Source organism: Heterodontus francisci, chromosome 29, assembly GCF_036365525.1.
Source record: "Heterodontus francisci isolate sHetFra1 chromosome 29, sHetFra1.hap1, whole genome shotgun sequence".
Taxonomy (NCBI): domain Eukaryota; kingdom Metazoa; phylum Chordata; class Chondrichthyes; order Heterodontiformes; family Heterodontidae; genus Heterodontus; species Heterodontus francisci.
The window spans coordinates 9,423,158-9,444,366 of record NC_090399.1 but is presented as its reverse complement, the minus strand read 5'-3'; the positions used below and the strand labels follow the sequence as shown (position 1 = coordinate 9,444,366).

General features: G+C 45.4%; 1 protein-coding gene across 1 annotated transcript in view; it reads right to left on the bottom strand.

Annotated features, from left to right (window-relative positions):
* LOC137346106 (butyrophilin subfamily 1 member A1-like) overlaps window positions 1-18,611 on the bottom strand; it is a 139,439-nt gene extending 120,828 nt beyond the window's left edge. The window contains exons 1-3 of the mRNA XM_068009403.1: window positions 18,532-18,611; window positions 6,352-6,439; window positions 1,710-2,057 (exon numbers count right to left, since the gene is read on the bottom strand). Of these exons, the coding sequence (XP_067865504.1) occupies window positions 1,710-2,057; window positions 6,352-6,439; window positions 18,532-18,597 (502 nt within the window). The 5' untranslated portion in view covers window positions 18,598-18,611. The remainder of the gene's footprint in view (window positions 1-1,709; window positions 2,058-6,351; window positions 6,440-18,531) is intronic.
* Window positions 18,612-21,209: the final 2,598 nt, after the last annotated feature.

Sequence of the window (21,209 nt, the reverse complement as noted above, 5' to 3'; positions counted from 1 at the left end):
ACCCATGTGCTCACTCACCTACATTAACACACACCAAGTCCCATTCCCCTATCACCCCTGTGCTCACTGGCCTGCATGAACACACACCAAGTCCCATTCCCCCATCACCCCTGTGCTCACTGACATACATTAACACACACCATGTCCCATTCCCCTATCAACCCTGTGCTCACTCACCTACATTGGTTTCCAGTCAAGCAACATCTTGATTTTAAAACTCTCATCCTTGTTTTCAAGTCCCTCCATGGCCTCGGCCCTCCCTAACTCTGTAATATCCTCCAGCCCCACAACCATCCAAGATATCTGTGCTCCTCTAACTCTGGCTTCTTGTGCATCCCTGATTTTAATTGCTCCACCATTGGTGGCCGCACCTTCAGTTACCGAGGCCTCAAGCTCTGGAATTCCCTCCCTACACCTCTCCGCCTCTCCACCTCACTTTCTTCCTTTAAGACACTCCTTAAAAACTACCTCTTTGACCAAGCTTTTGGTCACCTGGCCTAACATCTCCTTTCATGGATTGGTGTCATACTTTGTTTTATAATGCTCCTGCAAAGTGCCATGAGATGTTTCATTACATTCAAGGCGCTATATAAATGTAAGTTGTTGTTGCAGTTGGCGCTGTGCGCTTGCCGAGTGGGAGTGTTCGTGCTGTGTGCTCTCTGAGCTCTGAAAGACTTTGCCTACATTGCCACGATACTTTGTATCTCTGTCTGTATAGTCGAGCAGAGTTTGAAGTCTGCACTGCCTGTGGTCTGAGTACAAAGAACAAAGAAAATTACAGCACAGGAACAGGCCCTTCGGCCCTCCAAGCCTGCGCCGATCCAGATCCTCTATCTAAACATGTCGCCTATTTTCTAAGGGTCTGTATCTCTTTGCTTCCTGCCCATTCATGTATCTGTCTAGATACATCTTAAAAGACGCTATCGTGCCCGCGTCTACCACTTCCGCTGGCAACGCGTTCCAGGCACCTACCACCCTCTGCGTAAAGAACTTTCCACGCATATCCCCCCTAAACTTTTCCCCTCTCACTTTGAACTCGTGACCCCTAGTAATTGAATCCCCCACTCTGGGAAAAAGCTTCTTGCTATCAACCCTGTCTATACCTCTCATGATTTTGTGCACCTCAATCAGGTCCCCCCTCAACCTCCGTCTTTCTAATGAAAATAATCCTAATCTACTCAACCTCTCTTCATAGCTAGCGCCCTCCATACCAGGCAACATCCTGGTGAACCTCCTCTGCACCCTCTCCAAAGCATCCACATCCTTTTGGTAATGTGGCGACCAGAACTGCACGCAGTATTCCAAATGTGGCCGAACCAAAGTCTTAGACAACTGTAACATGACCTGCCAACTCTTGTACTCAATACGCCGTCCGTTGAAGGAAAGCATGCCGTATGCCTTCTTGACCACTGACTGGATCAAGTTTGAGAATGCTCTCTAAGTGATGCCCAATGACATCTCCCACTTCTCCACATTGTCTCTGCACTAGGGCACATGCCCTTATTTTCATTGAAGAATGTTAGATTTCCAGTCTGTGCTAAAGATAACAGTTTGAATTATTTGCTAAAGTTTTAAATATTCCAGCAAATTCTCAGTGGTTTTCATTTTCCAGTTTGCTAATTGTCATTCACGATTTAAAAGATACTGAAACTTGAATATTGTGTTTCATATTCATCAACCATTAGTAGTTTGCAATGAGAGGGACTAACCTTCAACTTTCAGATTCATCACTGCTTCGTCACGGTATGTTCCGGAATCAATGAAACAAGTGTAGCTTCCTTCATCTGATGCTTTTATCTTCTTCAGTTTGAGAGAGGCATTTCCACGGGGAAACTCATCTTTAAAAAGTTCCGTCCGCCCTTGATAAACTTTGTCCTGCACATCCGGTCGATCCTGTCCACCGGTGAATAAATGAACTGGAAAAGCCGAGTCTGATGTAAACCATCGAACCTCCAGTTTATCCAGAGATACAGCTGGTACCAGTTGACAGTCTAATACAACATCGTCACCAACAGTGACTATGATGGGATCGTCTGGTACAAACACATGGAATCTCTCTGGTAAAATATAACATTTTAAAGAACATCAGCAATCTTACAGTCAAAATAGATTTAATATTCGAGTGAGATATTTTAAAGGACAACAATAAAATTCCATATTTAGTGCTATTAATTCTTTGAAAGTCATTAACAGGGAAAAGAAATTTGCATTTGTCATAAAAGGGACAAAACATTAAAACTATAACTATTCCTACTTGTATAAGTTACACATTTACTTGCTCACTGAACACAGTTTATATGAATAGATCGGGTGATAAAAGAACATTCTAACCAGTGATCTCAGACTCAGGGTGGAGTGGTGGAAGTTAGTTAAACCCCCTCTTTTAAGTAATTTGGGGAAGCTGAGAAGGTGAGCTATTGTTTAATTCTTTCTTTATTTCAGTAGTCAGTTTATGTCGAATAAAGAGAAATGAATCATGAATAGGATCCTGGCAGTTTCAAAGAGCATGAAACTGATGAATGATTTGCACTGGGGAAAGGAGCAAGCCATGATTTTCTCAGCATTCAATACAACAACCCCACTCCAGTAATTCCTGGGTAACTCAGTTAGTGCTTACACTTCTACATAACATGGAAGAAATTCCAGGTGGTGACATTGGCTGTGAAACAATTCCGGAAGCAGTATATTCAGATCCATTACTGGTACTCGAGCAGATTTTTTGGATGAGGCACTCAGCTGACTGATTTCCAGATTAATAGTGTTCTTTAGTTCAGCTCTTCATTCTGACCAAAGGACTTCTTTGTGTACACTTCAATTTTCTTCATGATGTTTTTAAACAAAGAACAGCTTGTATTTATAAAACATCTTTAACATTGTAAAATGTCCCAAGGAGCTACACCGAGTCTTATAAAATGAATTTGACACCAAGCCACAGAAGGGGATATGAGAGCAAAGATCCCAAAACCTGGACAAAGAGGCAGGTTTGAAGAAGGAACTAAAAGGAGGAAAGTGAGGTAGAGAGGCAGAGAGGTTTAGGAAGGGAATACCAGAGCTTAGGGCCCAATTACCAATAGTAGGGCAATTAAAATCAGTGATACTCAACAGGACAGAATTAGATAAGCACAGATATCTTGGAGGGTTATGGGGGTGGAAGAGATCAGAGATAGGGAGGGGCGAGGTCAGAGAGATTTGAGAACAAGGTTGAGAATTTTTAAATCGAGGCATTCATGTGGATTTCAGGAGATAGTCACCCTGCAGCTTAAGAGAGCGCAGACAGAGAGGGACCGGGTGGCTGACTGACTGACAAGAAGGACAAGGCAGGTAGTGCAGGAGTCCCCGGAGGGCATCTCACTTTCTAACTGGCATTCAGTTCTGAGTACCAGCTGTGCAGGGAGGGAGGAGAAAAGACAGGAGAGCAATAGTGGTTGGGGATTCTATAATGAGGAGAACAGACAGGTGTTTCTGTAGTCGCAGACATGATTCCAGGATGGTATCTTGCCTCCCTGGTGCAAGGGTCATGGATATCACTGGGCAGCTACAGAGCATTCTGGAGGGCGTGGGTGCACAGCCAGAGGTTTTGGTTCACATTGGTACCGATGATATCGGTAGAGGGATGAGATCCTGCGGGCTGAGTTTAGGGAGTTATCCAGGGATGTCGAACTACCATTTCTGCCCCTCTTTAAGCCAAATTTCCATTATAGTAATGATATCATGTTGCTGTGTGTCTATCTGTGCCCTCAGCTCATCAGTTTTATTTGCTATACTCCTTGCAATTAAATAAATACCTTTTAACACTACCAAATTCCTGTGCTGTATATCTTTTAACCTTTGCTTCCTCTGTCTTTCAGAATCACTTGTTAATTTTCTGCCTCCCATTCCCTGCCCTGAATTTGTCCTATCTGAAACTGCCCTCAGTTTCCCATCCCCCTGCCAATCTAGTTTAAACCATCCCCAACAACACTAGAAAACTTTCCTGCAAGGATATTTGTCTCAGTCCTGTTCAGGTGCAGACCATCTGTCTTGTACAGGTCCCACCTTCCCCAGAACTGGTCCCAATGCCCCAGAAATCTGAAGTCCTCCCTCCTGCACCATCTCTCCAGTCATCTGGTGTATTTTCCTATTTCTATAGTCACTAGCATGTGGCCTTGGGAGTAATCCAGAGATGACTACCTTTAAGGTCCTGCTTGCTCATTTTTTCCTAACTCCTAAACTGTTTGTATTCCAGTTGAAATCCCCAACTATTATCGCCCTATAGTTTTTGCACACAGAAATTTGCCTACAAATTTGTTCTTCTATCTCCCTCTCACTATTTAGGGGTCTATAGGGGCGGCACAGTGGCACAGTGGTTAGCACCACAGCCTCACAGTTCCAGTGACCCAGGTTCAGTTCTGGGTACTGTCTGTGTGGAGTTGCAAATTCTCCCTATGACCACATGGGTTTCCACCAGGTGCTCCGGTTTCCTCCCACAGCCAAAGACTTGTAGGTTGATAGGTAAATTGGCCATTGTAAATTCCCCTTAGTATAGGTAGGAGAATGGTAGGGAATGTAGGATTAATATAAATGGGTGGTTGATGGTCAGCACAGACTCAGTGGACCGAAGGGCCTGTTTCAGTGCTGTATCTGTCTATGACTCTATAGTACACTCATAGTCAAGTGTTAAAAAGGGCTGCCCCTTTTTTATTTCTGAGCTCCACCCATATGGCCTCATTTGATGATGCATTTAGCATATCATCCCTCCTCACAGCTGGAATTGATTCTTTAACCAATAATGCTACACTCCTTTCTTTTTATCCCCCTGGGTGGTACTGCCAAATCCCGAGCCCCCTGGTTATCTAGAAGCATACAGGGTAAGATAAAGCAGAAAAAGAAAGTTTATGACAGTCACAAAAAGCATAATACTTTAGAGAGCCTAGAGGAGAAGAGAAAGTGCAGGGGTGAAGTAGAAAAGGATATTGGGAAGTCAAAGAGAGGACAGGAAAAATCATTGGCAGGTACAATCAAGGAAAACCTGAAGATGTTTATCAGTACATTAAGAGCAAGAGGATAACTAAGGAAAGGGAAGGGCCTATCAGAGACGTACAAGGTAACTTATACATGGATGCAGAAGATGTGGGTAGGGTTCTTAATGAGTACTTTGTCTCTGTCTTCACCAGGGTTATCCAATCTTTTCACGTTGGGGGGGCGGGGGGGGGCCACATTACAATTTTTGCCTTACATGAGGCGGGGGGTGCATGCAGGGCAGGGCAGGGCAGTGAGACAATTTCGTAAAGATAAAGGCATCAAAAATTATCTTACTATTCATCAAAACAACACTGGTGCATTTTTGTGAAGAAGCTTTAAATGAGAAGACTAATTTATTTTGTGCTTGCAAGCAAAAAAATGCCAGGTAAATGTCGTCTTGATTTAAAGACATTTGGTTTGGTTAGCCCGATTCAGGGGTTGATAGATGGCACAATTTTGCTGGGTCTTTCTTTAACTTGGAAAGTTTAAAATGATATGTTAGGCGATCTGTGGAGGGACGGGATTGAATTAACAGTGTGTTTCTCCCATCACAATCAGAATTGTATATTTTGATTGGGGGCTTTGACTGGAGCAGTCAGTCATAATAACAGTGAGTGGTTAAGTGAGTGGAATGCTCTGCCTGAGAGTGTGGTGGAGGCAGGTTCAAGTGAAGCATTCAAAAGGGAATTATACATTTATATGAAAAGGAAGAATGTGCAGGGTTATGGGAGAAGGCAGGGGAACGGAACTGAGAGAATTGCTCTTTCGGAGAGCCAGGGCAGACACAATGGACCGAATGGCCTCCTTTTGCATTGTCAGGATTCTGTGATTCTGAGACCCATCAGCATCTATGAAGAGAAAGGACAAGTTCAGGTTTTGTGTGTACACCCCTTGTTCTGGCCTTTCCTTGTAACTTGCTCGACATCGAGTTGTGCAATGAGATGTTAGAGAATGTAATTGAAGTAAATCGTATAATGGCTTGAAGATAATTTCAGGAGAGAGAACAGACTGAGATGCACAAGATGAGGGATGAGGTGGGTTAAGCCCAAGGAACATAGACTTGAACAGAAATGGTGGACAACTGGTTTAGGTATTCACGGCCAGATCTGGATTGAACCACACAAAACACCAGCAGGTCCTGCTCCCGTTTGCCAAAACTACTCACTATTCCAGGATGATCCTCGATGTTAAGGTAATACCCAGCTTCTTTTCTCTGCTACAAGCCATTTTCTTCAACCCCTTTACTTCCAGTTATGAAGACTCATACTCTAAATTAGTGAAATAAGTGAAGATACTCTTGTTTCAAAACAAGGTGTCAGGATGATCTGCACTGATGATTCAATTGCTTACCCAGCAATACAGTATGAAGACCAAGTAGGAACACAATACTGAAACATCGTCCTTTCATCACTGGAAGGAACTGATTGAAGTTTTTCACCTGAAAAGAGAATTCCCAGTTATGTTTCTTAAACAGGCATAACTATAACACTGAAATAAAGTGTGTTAACACATTCTTTCAATTTCACCTTCTGCTATTCTAGCTGAGATGTAAAGTTAATACTTCGAGTTAAAGAAGTGGAATTTCAAACATATACATTAAGCGTTTGTATGCCAAAATCTGCAGAATAACTTCAAGACTGACATATTTTACTTGTGCTTTGTCCATATTCTTCAATGTTTTTTTTCTAAATGATCTAATTAAAAAGGTACACAAATTGCAAATTTCCCTTTTCCTTTAGAAAAGTTGGAACATTCCTCAGTACGATGTTTTCACAAATACTGCAGAGAAACACTGATCAGGAAGGAGATCCAGGAGTATTATAGTGGACAAGTACCCACTAATACCATAACTCTCTCTCACCCTGGCTATTTTCCCTGGTAGGGTCTTCACCTCCACAACTTTAAGCCCAAGGAACAGGGACTTGAACAGAAATGGTGGACAACTGGTTTAGATATTCATAGCCAGATCTGGATTGAACCACACAAAACACCATCAGGTCCTGCTCTCGTTTGCTAAAACTACTCACTATTCCAGGATCATCTCCGTTATTAAGGTAATACCCAGCTTCTTTTCTCTAATACAAACCATTTTCTTCAACCCCTCTCCCTTGTCTCCTCCAGCCCCACCTCCAACAAGTGCAAGGAGCTCATGGATTTCTTTGTCACCAACACTGAGACCAGCCGATGAGCTCCCTCTGTCACTTCCCTCCCTTCCCCTAGCCCACCGGGCCAAACTTCCTTTCAGGCTTCCCCATGCCCTAACCCTGAACTTGTTTCCTTCTCTACTTTCTCCCCTCATGCCCTCTCCAAGCTCATCTTGTCCAGGAGACACCTCTTGCGCTCAAGACCCTATTTCTATCAAACGACTGAACAGTTAACTTCCCTTCCTGGCTCCCACATTAACTGATGTTATTAACAGCTCTCTCTCCTCAGCTTCTGTCCGTCTCTCCTTCAAATCTGTCGTCATCACCTCTCCTCAAAAACCTGATCCTTGGCCCCTCCGTCCTTGCAAACTACCACCCCATCACTAATCTCCATTTCCTCTGCAAAAGCATTGTCCAACCCATTCATGTTGGGGGCCACATTAGAATTTTTGTCTCACATGGGGGGGCCGGTGAGACAATTTGGGAAAGATAGAGGCATTAAAAATGTATCTTACTTTGAATCGAAACAACAACAAATGTTAATTTTTCTGAAGAAGCTTCAAATGAGAAGATTAATTAATTGACCTTACTTTCTCATCACTATGTTGGACATGTATTTAGTGAGATACCTGGCATTTTTTTGCCTGCACAAGTAGTCAATGTTTGCCCGCACATTTGTTGCAGTGATGCAGAGCATTCCAGATAGATGCCCATCTGTCAGGAGTGATCACGCTCTCTTTCTCTCTGTTCTCCCGTGTTGTGTCCACCCCACCCCCGTGTCAGCTTTGGTCTCTGTCCCCCATCTTTCCTCTGTGTGTGACACCTTCTCTCAGTCTCCCTCTCTCTCGCTATCTCTTTTCCCCCCCTCTCTCTGCCTTTGTCTATGCCCCCTCTATCCCTCTCGCTCTCTCTCTCTCTCTCTCGGTTCCCCGTCTTTCACTCTGTCTCTGTTCTCTCTCTCTTTCTCTGACAGTTGCAGGGAGCGGGAGCGCCCAGCAGAGCAGCTTTGTGGTTGGTCAGTTTTATTAAAAATACTACGCTGTCCGTTTCACAGCTGACAGGTGCTGACATTGGGAACAGCAGTTTCTGAACTTCAAGCAGACTCGGGGTTTCCGGAAGCCTTTTTAAAAAAAGTCGGAACCCACTGAAAATCTCAAATCTGTCCGAAGTTGGGAAACCGCTGTTACCGCTCTCATGCATCACCTGTCAGCTTTGAAACTGACTTACAATATTTCTTAAAAAGCTGGTGTGGAAGAAAAAGACAATGGGAAATTTCTCATCTCTGAAATACATCCACGGGCCAGATGGAAATCTTTGGTAAGATGGGTCCTGGCCCACAGACCCTATGTTGGACAATCCTGCTGTACAAAGTTCTTCAACATGTTATCACCTCTCAAATTTTTGCCCGTCTTTCCTAGAATATCAGTGTGAAAGCTCAGGCTGAACTATCTTCAGCCAGAAGTGCCAAGTGGATGTGTAGACCCAGTAAAAACACATAAGAGCATATTTGAGACAAAGGGCTAGTCACACAACAATACACAGTGCGTTGAAACATAAGGGGGGGGGCTGGGTAGAAAGGGGGAACAGCACACAGATGGCCAAGGAACTGTAGAGAGTACAAGAAAACAGGATGAAGCAAGACAGGTGCTACCAGACACAGTGTCCTTGCCAGATAAAGGAGTTGTTATGGACACGAGATATGGTTAGACCCACAGTAGACAATGGGAGAGTGTGAGAATTGAAAAATGCTGACCAGGCTCTCACTGAACCAAAGAAGGAATTATCATGATGTCATTTGACCAGACCCCTATGAGTAAGTAAGAAGGGTGGGTCTTGGAAACAAGATTTAACCCCTGACTGAAACTGGGGATGGCACGAGAACCCCGAGGAAGAACACTCGAGAAGACACCCGAGTCAAGGACTCAGAGAACAGAAAGGCAGACGCAAGTCCGAGACTGATCACCTCGTGTCTTGACGGGTAGTTTACTGTGCAAGTAGTGAGTGCTTGTACTTGATGATTTAATGTGTGAATAAAACATTGATATACCTTTCACCAGTCCACTGTTGTGAATTCTTTAAGAGTAAGTGCAGATTAGGCACAACATAATTGATGTCCTTGGGTGGGCTTGCTTGTAGTACTATTTAAAGTTATTTTGAAGAGTCTCGCCAAGTTTGAACTAGTTTAAAAGCTAAGTTAAGAGTTCAATGGATTGGTGAATGGTTGAGTAATTATGGCCCTGGCCAGGCCAGAGGGAGAGTTGGAACTCCAGAAATATTTGAAGGGCAAGTGGCCCTCGTGGATCGATTTTGCAGGGAAGCAGTACACGGGCCAGGGGTTCGTTGGGGTACGGCATTGGGAGGATGCGCGTACCCACCAAGCTAAACGGGCACCTAAGTTAGTGAAAGCCACTGCTATAGAGTCTTGTCTGAGGGAATTAGATAAAAAAGAAGTTGAAAGGTTGAAGCAGGAATTTCAAAAGTTAGAAGAATGAGTGGTGTGATAGAGCCCTGAAGGCAGAAACAGTTAGTGCAGCACAAGTGGTGCATTTAAGTCAATTCCAGTCTCAGGCTGAAAAGGCTGAATACAGTCTCAGTCAGGCTGAGAGGGAAGTAGAGAGAGAGAATGAACAGCTCACAGGAGCGGAACAGAAATGCTCTGACTTACAGACTGCAATGACAGTTCTGCACCACTCACAGACTGAGTAGGTGTACCAGTCAGCGGATCATACAAAATGTCAGCAGGAGAAAAATAAACTACAGTCTCAACTCTCAGAGCAAAGGGGTATAATATGTACGTTTGCGGATAGGGAGGATTATGACAATGATGACGTTAATTGGGCCGACTTGGCAGACCAGGCCAGTAGGTACCAGAACGATGAAAATGGTTCCTGGGATGATCCACCTCCCGAACCCCCAATTGAGCCATCGACCCCCCACCCTGGCCTTACCTATGGTGCCATTGATAACTAATCGAACAGATGGGGTCCGGGGGGATAGGCACTAACGTACACTGCTCCGTATACTATCACTCAATTGGTGGAAATACAGATGGAGGTCCCTAAATATAACGGAACAAGGATCCCGACCTTACTTTTGCAGTTATAACCCATTTATGGGCTCTGCATGGATTGGATAATAGAGAGGAGGTTAAATTATTGGGAATGTGTTTAGATCCCATACTCTTCTCTGCGTTGCCACAGCCACAGCAAGGGGACGAGAGTACCCCGGATGAAATGAGGGCGGCAATATTGGCAGCATCAGGGTGCAATAAAGGGGATCCCACGGAAGGCTTGCACAAGTGCCAATAGGGGTCAAATGAGCATCCGGTGGCGTTTGCCAACCAGTTATGGAACAATTTCAATTGAGTTTATGGGCCCGGATTGGACAGGGGTAATATGGGAATAACATAGCCTGATGGGTGCACACTTTGATAGCTCATTCTAATGAGAATAGTCAAAATGTATGTGAAAGTTATGATCTGGAAGACCAAACCCACACGGAACAGTGGGCTCTACGATGTATGACCTGTGTATGGGAGAGGGGTCTGGGAAAACGGGAAAAAGACGAAGGTAAGGGAAAGGGTAAGATCAGTGCCTTCCACCCGAGGGGCCTGGGGGCAGTATGGAGGAATGAGGGACCCAGGAGGGGTCGAGGGGGCATGTCTAGGGGACCACCACCACCCCCTTATGAAGAACAAGTGGGGCAGGGTAGAGTGATGGCCAGAAACAATTCCCCTCTGCCCACAATTGGCAGATGTTATAATTGTGGGAAGCAAGGACATTTCATCTGTGATTATAATGCTGCCCGACGACATTCCAGGGAGGAGGAACCGGGTGCACCATCCCGTTATCGTCCGTTGCCTTTGGAAGGGGCCAGGCTCAGCAGTCAAACCGCGAGGGCGGTCGACACCATCCCATGGCTGCTGTAGGTGAAATCAGAAGGCAGGGGCAACCGAGTCAGTTACCTGGAATTCTGATCTAGATACCGACTGGGAAGATTGATGGTGTCAGGCCTTGGTGCAGTGGGTTTGCAAAGTGGGGGGTGGGATCCGTTTGGGTGACCGGTGGTGAAAAGTGAGGTAGAAGGCCGCCTCACTATGTTTTTGTGGGATAACAGTGGCTCCTGGACGGTCCTGAACCAGCCTATAGGAACGGACCCCTCTTATCATACCCAGAATAAAGTGATGTTAAGTGGCTTTATGGGCCATGTTCAGACAGGGATTGAAAATAAACCATTATTATTTAGATTTGGCAACTATTGTTTTAACCACACATGTGTGATCGTCAAGTTGGGACGATTGATGGAGAACATTTTGGGATCAGATGTGATGAGGGAACAAGGCTCGTCTTTTGATCCGGTGAATTGTTGTATCTGGAAGATGCCGAACGCGCAGGGTTTCTCTGGTATGATCCAAACGGGTCACAGAGAGGATCAGTGCGATGGCAGAATTGTGGTTAAAACCAGAGGACATGACGACTGACGCGGGAGCACAGCAACTTATCGAGCAACACCGTTCGGTGTTTGCAACTCACAAGCAAGACTGCGGACGGATAGCAGGGAATGTCCTAGTTGAGGGGCCAGATCATCGACCCCAGAAACAGTATGGGTTCCCCAAACAGACAGCGATAGAGGTGAGGGAGGTCATTGACAATCTCCGACAACAGGGGGTGTTAAGACCAGTGGCATCTACCAATAACTCTCCTATTTGGCCCATCCATAAACCAGATGGATCGTGGCGACTGACTATTTACTATCGACAGTTAAATAAGGTCACGCCCTTGACTGCACCTACTGTTGCTACGAGCCCCGAAACGATAATGAAGCAGCTCCCACAGTCTAAATGGTTTACTATGTTGGACATTAGCAATGGGTTCTGGTCCATACCACTGGCGCAGGAGTGTCAATATAAATTTGCGTTTCTGTCCCAGGTACAACCGTACACCTGGACGTGTCTCTCCCAGGGATTTCATAATAGTCCGTCAATATTCCACCAGCGGTTGACATGTGGAAGTGAGCAGAAAGGCATGGCACTATGCTTAATGGGAAATATAGCCAAGTTAGGAATAGTAGCTTTGCTGAGCTTTGATTTTAAGTGGCAGAAACCACAATGAAATAGTTAAAAGTAAAGGCAGAGTGTGTGAGATAGTAAAGACTAGCCGACACTGGTAATTGCCAGGACATCTGTTCTTTATGGCCTGAGTGTATGACTCCCTGTGGTTTGAAGTAGATGGACTCATATGAATCAAAGGATGTCCATCCCTGTGTGAGTGATAAGAAGTGCTGGGCCCCTCTTATCTTCGTGAACTGCCACTACTTGATGTAGCTGCAGACGGCACGAAACACTCAGGAATGTAAACTTAATAGAGATAGTAGGATGCTCCGCAATTACTTGTCACAGGGTAGAGACAGACTCATGATCTATGTAGGGAGTGAGACCAGCATGGTTATTGATGATTCCTATGCTCTTGCTAATTAGTTTGCTTGTCCGCTTTGTTTTATCTTGCTGGTACAAAACAATATTTTATTAGTAACAAGTATGTATTGAGAATGGAGTGTATTGTAACCTCAGTAACAGATGTACTGCATGTCACCACGTGGGTGAAGTTGAATTGTATCGCACTGATTGGTTAAACAAGGAGGTGTAGCATGAATCTTAATGTATAAACAGTAGTACCTGTATCACAAACTTTACTTACTCTGGGGGGGGGACCCGACAGACTCTGGTGGAGTCAGTGCCGCTGTTCTCAGAGTAAGTCCGCTGGCGACTGCGCAAATAAAGTAATTGATTTTACCTACACATCCGACTCAGTATATTTACTGAACCAGACTGAAGGCAAAAAGAACTCAGATTCACAGACACAGGGGTTAAGTCCTTTCTCCCGATCAGAATGTTTGATCCAATATGTGGATGACCTACCGCTCCAAATGGAGAGTGAGGAAGAGCACTTAGAATTACTGCAGGAACTCCTTCGACTCCTCTGGAAGGTCAGAGTGAAAGTTAACGCTAAACAGGCACAGATAATGAAAGAAAAGGTTTCCTATCTGGGAATAGTGATAACACAGTGAAAGCATGAGATAGAGCAGATGGGAGTACAGACAATCCTCAAACTCCCCCTACTGCAAGATATTAAGGCTCTGAGATCATTTTTGGGCCTCGTTGGGTATGGCAGGAACCATATTGATGGATTTGCCTTAAAGACAGCCCCTTTATATGATCTCCTGAAAAAGAACTCCGAGTGGGTATGGACACCAGAGTGTACGTCAGCGATTACAGATTAAAACAGGCACTGGCCACAGCTCCGACACTACAGGTGCCGGACACATCCCTACCATTTGCTCTCGAAGTCACTACCACAGATACCACCTTATCAGCGGTATTGCTTCAGGAAAAACATGGTCGATTTTGCCCAGTGGCGTACACATCTCGCCTGTTAACATCAGTAGAACGGGCTTTTCCAGTGTGTGAAAAACACTTGCTGGCCGTCTTCTGGGTGATTCAAACATTTTACTTATATCGTCAGCCTCGGCCCTGTAACTATCCTAAGTGAACACACACCTATCCAGTTGTTACTGGACGGATGACTGAAGGACGGTAATGTTAGTCAGAATCGTATTGCGCGGTGGACCTTGCTCTTGCAGGGGAGAGACATTTCAGTGAAAAAGGCAAGGACTACTACGTGCCTGGTGGACAATTTAATCTCCCAGGGCAAACCCCCATGACTGTCTGGTTTTGACAGCAAAGGCCCTCAAGGGACCTTCTGTGACAAAATCATTGGGGAGTTTACAAGGGAAGAAACCAGCAATCAAACCAGCAATCAAAATTTTTGTTGACGGCTCCTCTACAGTGGAGGACGGGATTAGGCAAACAGGGTGTGGATTACATGTACAGGATCATAATGGAAAACCTATTAAAGACCTTGCCTTACAGTTACTGGCAAGTCTAAGTGTGCAGGGTGCAGAACTAGCTGCGGTCGCTTTTGTGGAGACACAACCGCACACGTTTCCCCCACCGGTTGATATCTCTTCTGATAGTATGTACGTGTGTAACAGTTTCACCAAGTACCTACCTCTGTGGGAAGCGAGAGGTTTTGTGTTGCCAGATGGAAAACCTTTACCGTCTGCCCCATTACTGCAGAGAATAGTAGATGCAGCAAGGGGAAGGTCAGTATGGGATCATCAAACTAAAGGCTCATAGCAAAGAGACCCTCGTAGGAAATAGGAGGGCCGATTTGTTGGCAAAAATAGGGGCAAAAGCGGAGAAATATTGGGATCCAAGGGGAGATGACACGAACCCTATAAGTGTGGTAATAGTCTCCCAGCTTAAGATTGAAGATTAGGTAGAGGTGCAAAGCCAAGATCCCATGTAAAACAGATACAGAAGGGAGAGAAATGGCCAGAAGATTATTCTAGATGGAAGTGAAAGATACAGACGGATATGGGAGTGGGTGATGAAGGAAGGAAAATATATGGTGTCGATACAGGATACGAATCAAATAATTTATCAGTGTCACGATGTACAAGGACACCAAGGGGCAGAGGCTACAGAAGATAGGATAAAGGAATTGTGTTGGTGGCCAGGAATGGGGGGAGATGTGAAGCATTATGTGGAAAACAGTTTGATTTGTGCTCAAAATAATCCAGACCAGTACATACAGAAAGGAGATTTACAACACACACGTCCAGTAGAAGGACAAATCTGCAGATTGATTATGTGGGGCCGTTTCCTCCTTGCAAGGGAGGATTTAAATACATATTAGTGATTATTGATACCTTCACTAAATGTGTAGAGGCTTTTCCCACTAGGACTAACAGCACGAGTAACTGCTGACATCCTAGTACAGCACGATTTCACCAGATGGGGGCTGCCTCAAAGCACAGAATCAGATCAAGAGTCTCACTTTACTGCTGAAGTGATGCAGTGTGATGACTACGTTGGGGATTGATCAGAAATTCCATATAGCCTATCACCCTCAGTCAAATGGGATAGTAGAAAGAATGAACAGGACTTTAATGGGAACATTGAGAAAGACAGTACAGCAAAATAATTCCACCAAGCACAAGGTCCTATCCTATGTCTTGATGGTAATCAGAAACACAGTGTCCAGCTCGACTGGATTTACCCCCCATGCCCCAATGTCAGGACGACAAATGAGAGGGATAGAAACATTAACAAAAACAAGAAATGCTGGAAATACTCAGCAGGTCTGGCAGCATCTGTGGAAAGAGAAGCAGAGTTAACAGGTCAGTGACCCTTCTTCAGAACTGGCAAATATTAGAAATGTCAAAGGTTATAAGCAAGTGAGGCGGGGGTGGGGCAAGAGATAACAAAGGAGAAGGTGTAGATTGGATAAGGCCACATAGCTGACCAAAAGGTCATGGAACAAAGGCAAACAATATGTTAATGGTGCGATGAAAGACAAAGCATTAGTACAGATAGGGTGTTAATGAACTGAAGATTTAACAGCAGCAAGTACAAACATGAAAAAAAAAGTGGGTAAGCAAACTGAACAAACTAAGACGAAATAAAACAAACATACAAAAAAAATTGTAAAAAATGCACAAAAGAAAAAAATAACTAAAAATAAAAGTAAAATGGGGGCCCCGTCATGCTCTGAAATTATTGAACTACCGAAACTCGTTTTCACAGCCACATCTCCTTCCTCAGTGACTGTCTCCGGCTCCGACTTATTCCACGTGGATTCCAACTGGAGTTTCACCCATCATGTTTTGAATCCACCCAGGATTACAGGTATCTCCGAGAAATACAACATTCCACGGACTGCTGTTCTCGCCGCATCCTGAGATCCACACTCAGTGCTATGTGCCGCCACATGCACACACTGAACCTCTCTCTCCAGCAGCACCGCCTCACCTTATCGCAAAGCTGTTCTTCGCCGCAGTTCCATTTCATCTTTCGTCTCATCCGACGCATTAACAAAAAACGTTTGTTCTTCCTTTCAGGTGTTAAGGAACGCAAGCTCCAGCAGCTGATGGGGACTAATGTCCCTCCAGATCATTCTTCCCCTTCACTTCCCTCTGACCCCACCCCTTCTGATCTGACCCCTTGCCGTGTATTCACTTTACCCTCTGACCTCCCCCTCTCTGACGCTGAACGTTCTGTACTCAGCAAAGTTCTCAGTTTTATCCCCCTTACGTCCCCACCTCAATGCATTTTGCGCTCAGCATGACGTTGAGCTCTTCTTCCGTCACCTCCGGTCTCACTTCTTTGACCAAGAGTCCTCCTCCCGACCAGCAGATCCATTCCCCCACCTCCAGCATTCTCCCTCTACCTGGACCCCTCTCCCTGGCCTCTGAACACCTCTTGATCTCTTCATTGAAAACTGTCGGCGAGACATTGGTCATCTCAATTTCTCTGCCCCACTCACTCACTCTAACCTGTTCCCCTCTGAACTTGGGGCACTCCGTTCTCTCAGGTCTAACCCCGACATGGTCATCAAAGCTGCAGACAAGGGTGGTGCTGTTGTTGTCCGGTGCACCGACCTCTACCTTGCAGAGGCTCAACGCCAACTCACAGACACTTCTTCCTACTTCCTCCTGAACCATGACCTCACCACCGAACATCAAGACACTGTCCAAAGGACTGTCACTGACCTCATCTCCTCTGGAGATTTTCCCTTTACAGCTTCCAACCTCATAGTCCCGCAACCCCAGACAGCCCACTTCTACCTCCTTCCCAAAATCCACAAACAGGACTGTCCCGGCAGACTCATTGTGTCAGCCTGTTCCTGCCCCATTGAACTTATTTCTTCCTATCTTGACTCTATCTTTTCTCCGCTGGTCCAATCTCTCCCACCTACATCCGTGACTCTTCTGATGCCCTTCGTCATTTTGACAATTTCCAGTTTCCTGGTCCCAGCCGCCTCCTCTTCACGATGGACGTCCAATCTCTCTACACCTCCATCCCCCACCAGGACGGTTTGAGGGCTCTCCGCTTCATCCTTGAACAGAGGCCCAATCAGTCCCCATCCACCACCACCCTCCTCCACCTGGCTGAACTATTTCTCACATTGAACAACTTCTCCTTCAACTCCACTCACTTCCTTCAAGTAAAAGGTGTTGCTATGGGTACCCGCATGGGTCCTAGTTATGCCTATCTTTTTGTGGGTTATGTCGAGCATTCTTTGTTCCACTCCTACTCAGGCCCCCTCCCCCAACTCTTTTTCAACATTGATGACTATCGGTGCCATTTCCTGCTCCCACCCCGAACTGAAAAACTTTATCAACTTTGCTTCCAATTTCCACCCTTCTCTCACCTTTACATGGTCCATCTCCAACACTTCCATTCCCTTCCTCGACTTCTCTGTCTCCATCTCTGGGGATAGGCTGTCTACTAATATTCATTATAAGCCCACCGACTCCCACAGCTACCTGACTACACTTCTTCACACCCTGCCTCCTGTAAGGACTCCATTCCATTCTCCCAGTTTCTCCGTCTCCGACTCATCTGCTCTGATGATGCTACCTTCCATGACGGTGCTTCTGATTTGACCTCCTTTTTCCTCAACCGAGGATTCCCCCCCACTGTTGTTGATAGGGCCTGCAACCGTGTCCGGCCCATTTCCCGCACCTCTACCCTCACCCCTTCCTCTCCCTCCCAGAACCGTGACAGGGTTCCCCTTGTCCTCACTTTCCACCCCATCAGCCTCCATATCCAAAGGACCATCCTCCGCCATTTCCGCCACCTCCAGCGTGATGCCACTACCAAAAGTATCTTCCCCTCCCTTTCCAGAGAGGAACAGGCAATCCCAGCACATTACAGTGAGGAGCAGGGAATCCCAGCACATTACAGAGAGGAACAGGGAATTCCAGCACATTACAGAGAGGAACAGGGAATCCCAGCACATGACAGAGAGGAACAGGGAATCCCAGCACATGACAGAGAGGAACAGGGAATCCCAGCACATTACAGTGAGGAACAGGCAATTCCAGTACATTACAGAGATGAACAGGGAATCCCAGCACATTACAGTGAGGAGCAGGGAATCCCAGCACATTACAGTGAGGAACAGGGAATCCCAGCACATGACAGAGAGGAACAGGCAATCCCAGCACATTACTGAGAGGAAGTCGCTGCTGTGAACATATAAATCCCAGTATTTGGTCAGGAAGGGCAGAGGAGACAACCATTCCCATCTCAGTCCCTGCAGAAACCCCCCGCCTTTTCCCATTATCCTGAACGGGGCGGCCGCCTGCTCCCTGGGTCAGGTAAAGATCTGAAGCTTCTCCTCCCGGAGCCGCCCTGAAGGGCGGGACAGGACACCGGGTTTCACACTCACTCCCCGGTGATAAATCCCAAAGTGAACCCTTTGACCCAGTGATTCTCACTCAACTCCCGGTGCGGTGAAATATTCCTGAAGCCACTGACCTGTTTAACACTTTGAGCAGCCGCTTTCCTCTTTCCCAGGATTTCCTGCCAGGACTTTGTCCTCATTCATCAGATAAATGCGGCTGAGAATGAAAGTAAAAAGTGTTAACGGCACCTCATTGGGTATCTGCATCTGCAACTTAACTTTTCCCAATGAAACTATAAAGAGAAACTGGATCATCAAAGAAAAAACTGAACAAAAGTGACCCTTTCCTGGAGGTTCACTAATACAGAACTGAAGCTAAAACAAAGGAAACTGTTGAATTTAAAGAATCTGATTTGTTTTATCCAGTCACTGCCCAGCCACTGCTCTCGGATAATCGGAGGACACCGCCTGCTCCTTCTCCAGATCCCCGGGTGTGGACAAGGCTGTGGAACAGAGACAGGAGGAGCCACCCCTGTCCCAGGCCACCTCCAAACACAACCTTGTCCAGACTCCAACTACCCTGTTCATAAAACACACTCACTTTTATTATTGAACTGCAAAACCTGACATTTTATAGAAGACAGTCAGTTAAACATACACATAAAAATATAGTTACCAGGGCAACTGACCTTCTGCTGCTATTTGATGTTCCCTGGGTCCAGAGAAAGTGTAAATGGTGACAGCAAAATAGCAGAGGAGGAAAACATGGAAAATCTAGCAATGCAGATTGCAAAAGTAAAACAGTTTTTTCTGATTACATGAAGTGCATCTAAACCGGTTTCAGGAAAACAATTAGAAATGGTGTAATAATGCAACTGACCCAGCAATGTGGGCTGTAAACCCTGTCACACCAACATCTGTATTTGTTATAAACAATTCCTTAGAAAGAGAAATAAGATCTCAGGATAGAGTGCAGCAGGAAGGGGGAAAAGAATCAAAAGCAAACATTGTGGATGCTGAAAATCTGAAATAAAAATAGAAAATGCTCAAAACACTCAGAGGCCAGACAGCATTTCTACAGGAGAAACAATTTTAATGTTTCTGCTCAATGGGAACAGGAAATGACACAGATAGAGTTATCAATGTACCAGAAAAAGAGGTCATGGAGGAGACCTGACTAGGGCTGGAATATAAAATGTTCCATGTATCCCACAAATGGACAGGAATAGCTAGGATCCATGTGGGTTCCCATAATAAAACCATTTATTTGGTGGAGGTAAGTAGAGTTAAAGGAAAATGTGTTCAACCTGAGACCAAGTTGAGCCAGGTGCAGGAGGATAGAGGTGGATGGGAACTGGCTGGGCCTCCACTCAGTGATGAAGAAAGCAATGCTGGTGGGGGACGGAGGTGTAGAGGGACAGAACATCTATGGTTGAAAGGAGATGGTTAGGGACAGAAACAGAGGGTGTTGGTGGACTCATGGATGTAGGTCAGAAGAGACTGGACAAGCGGAGATTAAAGAGTTGAGATAAGAGAATTTCCATGGGGCAGGATCAAACTGAAATGATGGGTCTACCAGGATAGTCCTGTTTTTGGATCTTGGAAAGGAGGTAGAAGGAGGAGGTGTGAGGTTGGGGAACAATGAGTTCCAGAGGAGAGGAGGTCAGTGATGGTCTGGAAATGATCACTTGATATTTGGTGGTGGGTCATGGTCCAGGGGAAGATAGGAGGAATTCTCAACATCGAGGTCTTTTTGCTAAATAACAACAGTACCTCCCTTATCAGCAGTTTTAGTAACAATGTCAGGGTTGATCCTGAGAAATGGAGTGCTGTAAATTCAAAGAGAGATAAATCAGAATGAGTGAAGTGAGCAGAGAAATTGAACGGCCAACGTCATGCCAGCAGTTTATAATGAAAAGATCGAGACTGGGTAAGAGGATAGAGGGTGGGTCAAATAGAATGAGAATTCTGAAAGCAGGAGAAAGGGGCTGCTGTGCATGGGAAACTTCCTGCCCAAGGAAATGGGGCAATGCAAAAGCACATTAATGATTTAGATGTGAATATAGGAGGTATGATCAGTAAGTTCGCAGATGACACGATAATTGGTGGTGTCGTAGATAGTGAGGAGGAAAGCCTTAGATTACAGGATGATACACATGGGCTGGTAAGATGGGAAGAGCAGTGGCAAATGGAATTTACTCCTGAGAAGTGTGAGGTGACGCATTTTGGGAGGACTAACAAGGCAAGGGAATATAAAATGGATGGTAGGACACCAGGAAGTACAGAGGGTCAGAGGGACCTTGGTGTACTTGTCCATAGATCACTGAAGGCAGCAGCACAGGTAGATAAGGTGGTTAGGAAGGCATATGGGATACTTGCCTTTATTAGCCGAGCCATAGAATATAAAAGCAGGGAGGTTATGATGGAGCTGTATAAAATGCTAGTTAGGCCACAGCTGGAGTACTGTGTACAGTTCTGGTCACCACACTATAGGAAGGATGTGATTGCACTGGAGAGGGTGCAGAGCAGATTCACCAGGATGTTGCCTGGGCTGGAGCATTTCAGCTATGAAGAGAGACTGGATAGGCTAGGATTGTTTTCCTTAGAGCAAAAAAGGCTGCGGGGGGACCTGATTGAGGTGTACAAAATTATGAGGGGTGTAGATAGGAAGAAACTTTTTTCCCTTCGAGGAGGTGTCAATAACAGGGGGCATAGATTTAAGTTAAGGGGTGGGAGGTTTAGAGGGGATTTGAGGAAAAATATTTTCACCCAAGACGGTGGTTGGAATCTGGAACACGCTGCCCGATGGGGT